We start from the raw sequence: 12,005 nt of genomic DNA, 5'->3' as shown, positions 1-12,005 counted from the left end.
ATATAGTAAACACAAAGGTTTTATATGATTGAACATGGACGACCAGGCAGCCGTCAGAAACGTAAGACGCTTCAAGTTCAATTTTAGCATGGAGGTAGTACTACTACCTCCATGATTTTAGCAAGCGTACAGTAACACCACAGAAAGTGTTGTTCTTCTGTTGGTCTGGCCATGGAGGTCCATGCTCTGGCCATGGTTAAACTTGACATGAGACCGTAAACAACCTATCACGTATGGCTCTGGCAGTTTTAGTGGACCGTGTTTAGGCTGCATTGACAAATACTGGGGGTTGTAAGGGGGCTGGAGGAAATCGGGGGAATTTGAAAATTCTGGGGGTGGGGGGGGGGGGCTTCAAAGTTTTGCCCTGGGTATGGCCCAGAGTCATCTGTAAATATTTAATCTGAACAATTTAATCGCATTCTATTTCTATTATTTCAAAAACATCTAAAAATGAATTTTCAGCAAAAGTTCCTGTAGGCCCCCTCATGCCTGGAAATTACTATAATCGTGGACTTTTCTTGGAAGAAGCACATCAAATACAACTTTTGGAAGGGTTTAGAATGAGAGTAGGGTTAGTTTTAGGGTTAGCATACTTAAACGTGTTGTATATCCTAGAAAAACATTTTGAGGTCGGAGGCCTTAAGGAACTCTTTCCCAATTTTCTTACATGTAAGAAAAACAACCAGTAGTCCTTGTAATGGGACAGACGCTGCAACTATTGATATTTTTTTTTCAATATTTGTGTGAAATGTATAAAATTCAGTTTCTTTGTGTCTCCCTACAGCATTCTGAAACACACAATATTCAGTTTGTCAACAAAACCATTATGTAAACATAATTGTTGATTACTGAATTAGAGTCCATACTGAAAGTCCTTTGTCAATGATACTATGCATGGTACGTCACAGACAGGCTGTGTTTTCAAGCTGAATACTGGACAATTCAACATGCTCTAGGGAGTAGAACAAGAGCATACTTGATAAACTGAACAAAAATATTGTCAAAATGACCCAAGTTAATACAGCTGCTGCCCTACTACTGCCAACGGGCAGTGTCACTGTCACTGGCAGTGTCAGTGACAGTGACAGAGATAGCTCTGACTCTGACATACATTGTAGGTGAAGCAGAGTTTTGGTCATATGATGCTCATGACAGTGAAACATACTTGTACACAAGATCAGGCCAGACAGCAACACATGGAAGACCAGGAGACTTGACAGTTATCAGTAACCAATGGCCAAAAGGGACAATAGTAGTATCAATGTTCACAAAATAGTGTTGACTGAGGTACACAATAAAGTGCGTCTCCTTGAATGTAATGGTACAGTTTACTTCTATTCCTATATGCCATTTTGCAATGAATACGTTGTCCATAGAGTGTAACAAAGCATATGTGAATAATCAGTAGGTATGTTATGTAAACTTGATATTTTTTTCAACATTTTCAACAAAACTTGATATTTCAACATTTCAACATTGTGTATCAACATCATCTTTTCTGTTATTAATTTTTTAAAATCATGTTGAAATGCTTTAACCATATTCATGCAGCCTGGGTATTAATATGCAGCAGTGTTACATAATGTACATTGACTTTTATAGCTAGACTGAAATGCAACTGACAGCAATATAAGTGTAAAACAAGAGATTGGAGTTGATACAAAGAGCAAAAATACTGAAAAAGTATCAAAATTCTGTGCTTGGCTATATGATAGTGGTTGGGACGTGAAAAATTTTGATGATATAGATGGGTGGAATTTGAAACTTTTTTTAGGGTATTGAGGAGGGATCTGAAAAATTAAGATTTCAATCAAGAATTCCTCCAGCTCCCGGATCCCCTTCCCCAGTCAGTATTTGAGAATGCAGCGTTGATAAACATTGGACTGCAAGAGTCGCAAACCTCAGTTGTAACAATATTCACAAAATATGATTGACAAATTTGTGTGCGCATGTCTGTGGTTATACACTGCATCCCCGATGAATTATAGTGGTCGCTTGGTCCTTCAGTCACATTAAGCATAACACTTTGGGATCAGACCTGAATTTAGAGGTTATAAAAACGGCAAGCGAGGGATTTGGTTGCGGATATAAAGACCTCTGGGGTGAAATTAGCATATTTGGCGGGAAATAATTACCGAGCGAAGCGAGGTGATTATTTCACCCAAATATGCTAATTTTCACCCCAGAGGTCTTATATCCGCAGCCAAATACCCGAGAGCACCGTTTATAACCTCATTATAATATGCTTAAGTTAAAACAAGTGGACAATGTCGTATTTAGGGCCGAATTTGGAACGAGAGTTCGGGAGCGCCCAGCCGCATACAAACTCTAAAAAAGAACGTTTCAGAACGCGCGCGAGCGTGCACAGTTGAATTCATAAAATACGGTTACGCAACGCATCGATATCGCGATTAGACATCGAACTTGGAGAATTTTACTTAAAAAAAAACGCTCAAAACTTTAAAAATTATTGTGTTGTGTAACATAACCTCCACTGCTTACAGAAACTCTTCATTTGTTGGTTCGTCAAGCTGCACTAGACTAAAATTTAACAATCAAAATCAATCTGAAGCCATAGACTTGTTCGACATTACGGCGCGTTGAGCTCTCAAGTTGACGTTCGAAATTTGCGCGAGCTCAAAAATGTTGCGCGACGCGCAGGTCTTCTTGTTGAGAATATAAACCCCGGCTCCAGCCAATCAGATTGCCGATTCCAGCAAGCATATTATAATACATGACACATGCATACAATATGCATACAAACAAACTGTTAAAGTGTTTTGCAGATCAAACAAAATTTCCAACAGTTAAGTGTGATGCGTAGTGAATGGAAGAGATGGTACTGATCACAGCCCCTAGCTCTTTTTAACTGCTTTTTAAAATTTGATTTATTCTCAGTGATTTATATGGGTTTTTTTCTTTACTCAGTTCAGAGACTTCTCACAGTTTACAACTCCTTCACTGAGAAGTGTTTCAATCACTGTGTGTCCAACCTCAACTACAGAGCATTAACGCCAGAGGAGGTGAGTCTGTGTAAATCTTTGTTTTTGATGCAAAGACACCGCCTGTCCCTTTGTGTACACTGGACATAATCTTGTGATTGGGCCTTTCAGAAAATATGCTGTGTCACCCGTGTACAAGATTTTCTTCCCCGGGTACCTAAAATCAATCAAAAGCTATTATTATCTCTAATGCTTAATTGTAGACTTCCTGAGTAAATTTATTCGGGAAATGCTTTAAATTTTCGTACGTACTTTTGCGTCTGAATCTGTGTATAGTAATATGGCAATTTTGTGTCAACTTTTTACATTGGCTGAACTCGTAATGATCTTGTTTGAAACCTTCCTTTGTCAACAGGAATCATGTGTGGACAGATGCTCATCAAAGCTGGTGAATGTCAACCACAGAATAATAGGAACGTACATGGAGGTAAACCCAATGAACAAATTGATTGCAGAGCAGCAGGCGAAAGAAGCAGAAAACGCCAACAAACCTGCCACAGAGGGCGCTAGTCAGGGTTCTGCAGAGGCAGTACAGCCTGTAAGTGATGCAGGCACGGGAAGTGTGGGCACTGGCAATGCAGTTGAATTTGCAAATGTACAGACACAGGACAGCAACACAGAGGAAAGACCAGATGTCAGTGATAATCAGAGGTAGTGCTGCAGACAAGTATCCCAGTTAGTGTGTGAAATTACTCCCTTTGCGGACATCTTTGTAATACCCCATAGTACCTTCATCAGTGTATTTGCGTGGATCGATACTTAGCTTGAAGGTAGATGTAAACCTGCAAGAGTGGCGATGAAGTTTGCCTACCATTATTTTTTTCAATAGGCCTGCACATAAAAGGCAACATTCCTGTTATTTTAATCACAAAACATGTCTTTGAAAGACATTACCGTTTCTAGCGTAACTACTGAAACTTTGTGTCCAAAATCAACTGCTGTACAAATGATTAAAGACACTCTTTTATCAAGTGAACACTGTAATCATAATTCCTGTTTGTTCTCATTTTAACTTTCTCAAAGATGAACTATCTGTGGGTTCATATGTAACAAAGTGAAAGAGAGATTTTTTTCCATGAGTAAGCCTCTCCCAAGGTCATGTGCAAGTTTCATAGATTGAAAGCTATAATGTATCCAGTTATGGTTCTTGGTATGGAAGGAGCCTTTTAATGTTTGATTAAAGCTTTTCTAACACCATAGATCATACACAGGTTACGGCATGCATGTACTCTGGTAATTTCTTTGATTAGGGGAAGGGTATGAGACAGTGGCTATTATATATGCATCAAAGTCGGAATCAGTGGGAATGATATCGTGTTCCATGGAGTCAACATGAAGGGAGTCAACACTAAAAACAAATCAATACAGGGCCAGTAACGCTAACTTTTCATGATTTTTTCCCTATTTTTGTTTTCAATTTCAACCGTACTTTCTTATTCTAATCCCCAAAGCATGTTAACATTGACAGTTTTCAGCTTGTCAACTCAGCCTGTACATGTGTAAACTGCATTCTAATTGTTGACGATTGAATTCTGGCCCAGACTTGAATTAAAATGTAAACAATAGTGCTGCTGCATTTTACACATATAGACGCTATGTTGACAAGCTAAATAGTAGGTGTTTCAACATTCTTTTAGGAGTAGAGTAAGAACTTGCAAATGACATATCAAAATACAAATAATGAAAAAATCGTGAAAAGTTAGCATTACTAACCCACTACATTTTGCATGTTGTACTTTTTATGATCAGTAAGCCCTAACGTATTAGGATTCTTCCATAAAGTTATTGCCATTAAAAGATAAGGTTTGATCGTGCAAGGTCAAAGGCTTATTCAATTAGAGCAAGAATTCTCTAATGCCATCAAGAATTGGATAAATGCAAGAATAGAGAATGCAACAACTCGTTCATTACATTCAGAAAATGCACTTGACTGATGTTGATTCCTTGTCATACCTGTCTGATTTCATTCAGTGTATAATACTTCATCACAAGTACCATATCAGAGATTTCTAACGCACAGATGTGATGCCAACAAATGATATGCAAGTTTGAAATAATTTCAAGGATTATTTGGTTCTGCCTGTTCTTTGGAAGGCACATTCAGTGTTCTCCATAACATGTTTTTAATAAACAGGCAACCTGGGTAAGTTTGTGGTGGAACCAAAAAACTTTTACTTATGGACACAGTAGATTTGATATCTCGTGTATGTTATCACATGGATGGCCTGTCGGAAGTTAACCTGTTCACCCCTAATTCCATGTTAACAGGTCCACAATTCACCATTCATGACATTAGGTTGGGGCCATACCACGGTCGTGATTGTGTTAAATACAGGTACAGTTACCGTCTGAATCATTTTCAAAAAATCATTTGATTCTGGCTGTAGCAATGATTTATTCTACTCACATCCCACTGCACCTTTCTCTATGTTCAGCAAACTACTCAATCAATAGTTTTTGAACAGACATCCGTATGTCATAAGAAAAAGTTAATAAACACTCAAACCAAACACTGACTCTCTGTTTTTCCAGTTCTGTTTATTTGATAAACATTACAGCTGTACAAAATTTCTCTTGACTATATAAAGTCTTAGCAAAAAAATGAACTGTACATATGTGTAGAAAGTGCAGTTGTATTTTTTTAGAGGTGTACAGAAAAGAGAATATCTTCAATAGATCAACATCTTGAGAAGATTTGTCATATGAATCAGCAGAAGTCACAATATACATTTCACACAGTAAAAATCACTTTTCTCCGCCACTTTTATCATAGGTTAATGGTACACATGGCTTTTGTGATTGATAATTCAAGATTGTTTAGCATTTTTCCGCCCATGTACATCTTTCCAAAGATGTGATATTGAATATATAAATGATAACAATACAAATATTATGTACAACACTTTTAATTTTTTTTGGCTGGGATGTTACATTCATCAGCTGTCATTGAAAAATTCAGCTGCATGATGTGTTTACAATTGTCACTTTGTAGTCACATGACACCTAATAACCAAAAGGCAAGGTTTTTACAAAGATTGCAAGTTACATGGGAATGCACTGCAAATTCTCCAGCATTTACACAATCTTTGGGTAGGGGCTTGGTTGTAAACTCTTTACAGAAAACTAATTTTGGAAAACATCACTGATTTATAAATCTGCAAATAAACATTACATCAAAATAAGCCCATGCATTTTGTGGATGGCACAAAAATTAATTCCAACTGTAATCACTGCTATCAAGAAAGATAATCAACGATACTCAATTTTAGGAGTGGCCTTGCAACAAAAATGTTATGTATACATTTTGTCTGAATTGTTAGTTCGAAATACATCAGTCAGTGGCGAACTACACAAAACCTCACCTTGCGATTAAAGCCCCGTAAACAGTACCATATAAACAGTACCTTGTTGCATTTTTGTTGACAAGATAGTCTGAAATCAAATGCAAATTTTTCATGTAAAAATGCTAACCAAAGCGCAACCACTGAACATTTTCATGTAGGCAAACGAACGCACAACTTAGATTTCAACAACTAAAGAGATCAGAAGGTATGTTTTTTGTAAAAGAAATGCAAAATTTGTAAACTATGGGGCTTTAATGCTGCACTTCACACACTCTCCTATGCTGAACACGTAATCTTGTGACTACAAAACAACCAGTAAATGTTTTGCATAAAAACAAAAAACTGATTACAGGAGATCAAAAAGAAAAATACAATTACTCAAAATGGAAATAAAGAGGCACTTCCCAAAATAACTGGAGTAAAGAAAACAGAACAAAAATGTTTTTGCAAATTGCACACAATTTTGGCACAAAACTTGCAATCATGCAAAGCTTGATATTTTCTTAGCTTGCTCCTAGGAAAATTTTACTTACGGCTGTCATGTACTCCCCGAATCCCTCAAAAGAAATTTTACCCCAAAACATTCACAGCAAAAGCATGCAGAAAAAATCAACAATACAGAGAAGCATGAAGGTCACTTTCCATGAAGTAGAGACGCACGTTTCCTCAACATAAAAAAACTTGCCGATATAGCTGCCCATAAATGTCATATAAATTGAATGATAAAAACAACACAAATTTACAAACACACTTGTTTGGGTATATATATATAAACAATATATACAGTCAAAATCTTATCAAAACTTGATTACCGATAACACAGTTGAAGATAGTAATTTGATGAAGTCATGCAACATTGTGTGTAACAAGTCCTCAATACCAGATATACAGTCATATCTCCTGCAGTTGAACAGCTTTCAACACTGGAATGGAATCTGAATGTCCGATCTGATTCATGTGTGTACAACATGCACCTATTTCTGTCACCTAAAATTGAAATCCAAAGTCTGTGCCAGCCACATGCATATAGATAGATATTATATCAAGCACTGTAGAGAAGAGTAACCGTGTATCCAAGAGTTAAACACCAAAGCTATGAATTGACATTTCTGTGGAAGTGCATGCAGGAAGGTACAAGGTAACCTTTAACTGGTCAGAAAATACAGTATGCAGGAAAAGATATTTCTGAACCAACTGGAGCAACAGGTTGGGCGCTGTATTTGTGTAGAACCTGTCCTTGTTCCGTGTAAATGACCTACAGATTGAAGACCACCTGATGACATCCAAAGTGAATTCTTTCCAAGTACTGTGTGTATGATTCACATAGCAAGACATACCATGGCACCAGTCTAGGAGCAATCCCTAATGTGTACCAAAACAACATTTTATACAATACACGTCTATCAACAGTAATGCAGTTCTGATTGTAGGTAACAATTATCATGCATGACCATACTCTTTGCTTGCACTGTTTACAATCGGTATATTTAATTCCAGTACAGATAATTGTTTTCATGTTGAGGGCAGTATGCTGTTTTGGGTTCCTCATTCATTTTTAAACTACCCGCAAATGTTTATCAATATACCTGTTTTGCAAGGACAATAAGATGAATATGCAACAAACTGTTCATTTGTTTTATGAATAATTACATATTGATTTCAATCAACTAATTTTTGTATAGCTGTGAATTCATGCAAACATTGAAGCAAAGGCACTAGCAACCCCATGATTGAAGCCACCATTTGGTGTATGCAAATCACCTAATTAATATGCAATGATATCACCATGAAAGCTAATTTTTGCTGACCAAAATGCAACTTAGATGCACTTTTGCACACTGCTAGCTGCTGGCGGTTTCCCTGGAAACAGACAACAAATTAATAAAAAAAACAAACACAAGCTATAGGTACCAACATCAGCCTGACAACAGCCAATGCTCAATAAGTTATTGAAATATGTTACATACAAACATATACATCTTATTAACAAAATATACAGTTAACATGTGTAAAAATCAGTCATATACAAAATGCCAAAGAAAACAAGGTGGCATATTCTGGTGTAAATGTTACAGTTTAAAATTAATCACAAAGCCCCGAACAAGGTAGACGGAGCAACTCATCTATTCATCTAGCCACATAGAATATTCAGATTGTCTCCCACTGAGAAAATATTTGGACATTTGCAAGTGTAATCAGATTCTTATGTAGACATTTGTCATTCTTTAACTGAACGATCCACTTCTTTTTCACATTTACGTGGTTGAAATCCAGGATTATAAATAGACTCTGTCTGCTCAAGCCAAGCATGAGGAACTTGTAGGGGTCTATAAATTTCTATAAATTTCTTCACATATTGATAGTTTTGCTAGAAATTATTTTCATATGAAAACTCCAGAGTGGGAGCTGTGTTCAAGAGTTCACTCTGTACACACTGCACTGCATGATGGATCCTGATATCGACAGGCTTTCATGGAAACAGTTGTACTGTCGACACTGCTGCTCTGAGACCTACAAAACCAATACCCAAGGTGCACTGGAAACAATCGTATTAACCTACAAATTGTCCTCCATGTCCAACAATGCAACATTTAAATCCCGTAGATATTTTGACAATCTGCTACAAAGTCTGGGGGGAAAAATATCGACTTTTCATAAAAACTTGTACATTCACAGATTTGAAAATCACAGTCTTCTTTACCCAGAAAGAAAGAAATGGTAATATCAAAGAATAAATATTTTTTTTTACAAAAAAAGCCAAATGTTATGATACATATATGATTTTGTTACCCAAAAATTATGCCATTCTTATGGTAATTTCTTCATTTGTTTCAACAAAATAGTCCGTATACAAATAAACTCAAATATAGGACGGCGGTATACAGCACAAGGAAAAATAATAATGGACAAAGCATACAAAACAATTTAAGTATATTGTCTACTTAAATAGATTAAATGAAGGACATCATATAAAAATGACAAATTTGTTGTGATTATCCTGAAAATCTGGGCACAACAAGTCTGAAAAAACATCCAAGTCTGCAAGATAATTGGAAATATAGATGTTTTCACTGGAAGCAATCTCTTCCAGGAATGTTCCATTGTCTTCTAAATTAATTCTTAATTTCAGTACAACTTCCATGCACTTTGGTGTCGTCTTTCAAGTTGACCATGCCAACTGAAAATAGTAAAATCATAACTTCCATGGAAATATCAGTCTCTTGAGCACACCATGAATCATGCACACCATGAATCATGTACACCATGAATCATGTACACCATGAATCATGTACACCATGAATCATGCACACCATGAATCATGTACATCACAAACTAAAAAAAAACTTGTACAAATTGCCTATCCATGAACTTTAGAGATTTTGTGCTAAAATGATGTATTCTCAAACTGAATATGAAAGGGGAAAATAGCTATGTAACTCTTTTTATTTATTTTCAAATATTTCTGTTCCGTCTCTAAAATACAGTTTCTTTTTCCAATCCTCAAACCATGATGAAATACTAAGTGGTCAGTGGTCAACTTGTCAAGACAGCAAATATGTGAGTATTGTCCAATGTTGAGGCAGAATACGCCTTGAGGAGTGGTGTTGGGACTTTCAAATTTTTTCAACTCTTTTCTGATCTATCACCTGTGTGGGGGCTCATTTTAAAGCTCTTAGTTTTTTGAAAATCAAAGATTTTATTTTCCCCGTATAGTTAACATACGGATGACGGCCATTTTAAATTTAAAATACTGGTAAATGCCAGATTGTTTCTCTAGGTCCTAACTTTGCAAGGTGACCCCTGATTTGCATTCTTGATTTTGTAAGAATAAGGTTGAAAGTTTTGAGGAAAGTTTGCACAAAAGTTTTTGTCTTTCACTTTCAAGGCGCGTACTACCTTTAATGTTGAAAATTATATTCAAATCTTTTACATAGAATAAATTCATTTGTCCAAAACAACATTGCATATTCAATACAAAAAACTCCGTTGGCAAAGCTAATACCTAGTATTTCATCATACTTTGGGGAGAAGAACAAGGAAATATATTTGTTTCATAGAACAAAATTAATGAATATATTATCAAAATTTACAGCTAATATTGTCCCTTGAGTCAGCCTCTGATTTTCAGAACCACCAAGCTATTTACAACTTTTTGCAGTAAACAAATGAGGTTTTAAAAAACATCAAAATATCAAGTCCGACAGGCATCCATATAATAATATCATATTCCACAAATATCCAATATAAATAACCCTGTATACGAGATCAGAATCCTTTTTTTCAAAAGTCAAGTTGATCGATGGGTAAAATTTAAATTTCAAATTGATCTGTAAAGATGAACCGAGTATATCATCTCCTCTCTATAGACAATGGTATCTTCTTCTCTTCAACATTTTCGCAGAGGAAGGAGTTGGTGGATGTATTTACACTCAGTAACACAGCATGGCAGTCTCTATCTGCTCAACGCTCCGAGCGATCAGATTCCCTAAACCATATTCACATTTTCCTTGGACTTTGCCTTCCCGTTGGCATTTAAAGGATTGGTGTCCATAGTTTTGCCAGAGTGTGGATCCACCAGACGGAACGCTTCCAAGAATTCATTAAAGTCAATGTATCCATCCTTGTTTATATCAATGCTTCGGGCCGTGTCCCGGATCTGTTCCTCTGAGATTTGACTGTTGATATGTTGTCCCAGAATTTTACAGGCCTCTTCAAATTCTTCCATTGATATTTGACCTGTGAATAACAAAAGTCATGATTTCAGATAAAAATATATATATATTCTAATAAATTAATGTGTCAATATGAAACCATACACAACCAGATAAACATGTATACCCTGGTGTGTGTGTGTGTGTGTGTGTGTGTGTGTGTATCGGTGTACTGTACCATCGCTTTATATTTGCAATATAAAAGTAAACTTTTCACTGTGCAGTCATTTGCACAACTATGAAAATGAAAGACACATTATTAAAACATTTACAATATCTGAGTAATGTTAAGATGTGACAGTGTGGTAGTTTGTGCACCAACCTGAGTTATCTTTGTCTATAACCCTGAATATGGTTTCCAAGTTGCTCTTGTGCCTGTACAAGGTCTCTGTGATACTAGGTCCTGAGTTTATGTTGTGTACAACGTCCAGATCCACACAAGTTTCATACTTGACCAGTCCATCCTCGTTGACCTGCACAAGCTTGTCTTTGAAGGTCCTCCACGGTATCGAGAGCTCCAAGACCGATGCCATACACTGGGCCCAGTCACCGACAGGGATGAGGCCTGTTGACGAGAGATTTATAAATGCTGCCCTCTAGTGTTGAGCTATTTCAAAATTATCCATTCTGGTGCTGATCCAATTTTTTTTGTTTTCAGTTACAATGAGAACAATCCACAAACTTTAAATTGCAAATTACAACACTGACTCAATCTAGCTGTTGCATGTAATTGGATATGACAGAGAAATCATCGATGAAATGTTGATTTTTTTCAAGCATTGTCTGATACATTGAAGGATATCTGTATCAATCTCTCAACCTACAACGCACGGATGAGGAACTTCTTACATGTCCGTTTTGAACTTACATAGACAGTACCATAATTTTAGTCTAATGAATATTGGCCATTGATAAAAACTCATCCTCAAGTAACTCTCATTACAAAC

General features: G+C 36.4%; 2 protein-coding genes across 5 annotated transcripts in view; one reads left to right on the top strand and one right to left on the bottom strand.

Annotated features, from left to right (window-relative positions):
• The first annotated feature begins 1,005 nt into the window (after nucleotides 1-1,005).
• LOC139132192 (mitochondrial import inner membrane translocase subunit Tim10 B-like) lies at nucleotides 1,006-4,201 on the top strand. The gene is made up of 3 exons (XM_070698582.1): nucleotides 1,006-1,114; nucleotides 2,929-3,023; nucleotides 3,358-4,201. The coding sequence occupies exons 1-3, from the start codon at nucleotides 1,006-1,008 to the stop codon at nucleotides 3,655-3,657; spliced, it is 504 nt and encodes a 167-aa protein (XP_070554683.1). The 3' UTR covers nucleotides 3,658-4,201.
• Nucleotides 4,202-8,173: 3,972 nt separating this feature from the next.
• Nucleotides 8,174-12,005, bottom strand: part of LOC139131332 (serine/threonine-protein phosphatase with EF-hands 2-like) — an 84,619-nt gene continuing 80,787 nt past the window's right edge. For all 4 annotated transcript variants that reach the window (XM_070697344.1, XM_070697346.1, XM_070697347.1 and 1 more), the window contains 2 exons: nucleotides 11,381-11,623; nucleotides 8,174-11,083 (listed from right to left, as the gene is read on the bottom strand). In XM_070697344.1, coding sequence (XP_070553445.1) covers nucleotides 10,833-11,083; nucleotides 11,381-11,623 — 494 coding nt within the window. In that variant the 3' untranslated portion in view covers nucleotides 8,174-10,832. The remainder of the gene's footprint in view (nucleotides 11,084-11,380; nucleotides 11,624-12,005) is intronic.

This window comes from Ptychodera flava, chromosome 4 (genome assembly GCF_041260155.1).
Source record: "Ptychodera flava strain L36383 chromosome 4, AS_Pfla_20210202, whole genome shotgun sequence".
In the NCBI taxonomy this organism is placed as follows: Eukaryota; Metazoa; Hemichordata; class Enteropneusta; family Ptychoderidae; genus Ptychodera; species Ptychodera flava.
The sequence above is the reverse complement of the archived record's forward strand: the minus strand, read 5'-3'. Positions and strand labels throughout refer to the sequence as shown.

Bases quoted from the DNA above. Each gene is read 5' to 3' on its own strand.
- LOC139132192 (XM_070698582.1), top strand. From the start codon at position 1,006: ATGACCCAAGTTAATACAGCTGCTGCCCTACTACTGCCAACGGGCAGT. The intron at 1,115-2,928 runs GTAGGTGAAGCA...TTCTTTACTCAG, and splicing joins CTCTGACTCTGACATACATT to TTCAGAGACTTCTCACAGTT. The intron at 3,024-3,357 runs GTGAGTCTGTGT...CTTTGTCAACAG, and splicing joins GAGCATTAACGCCAGAGGAG to GAATCATGTGTGGACAGATG.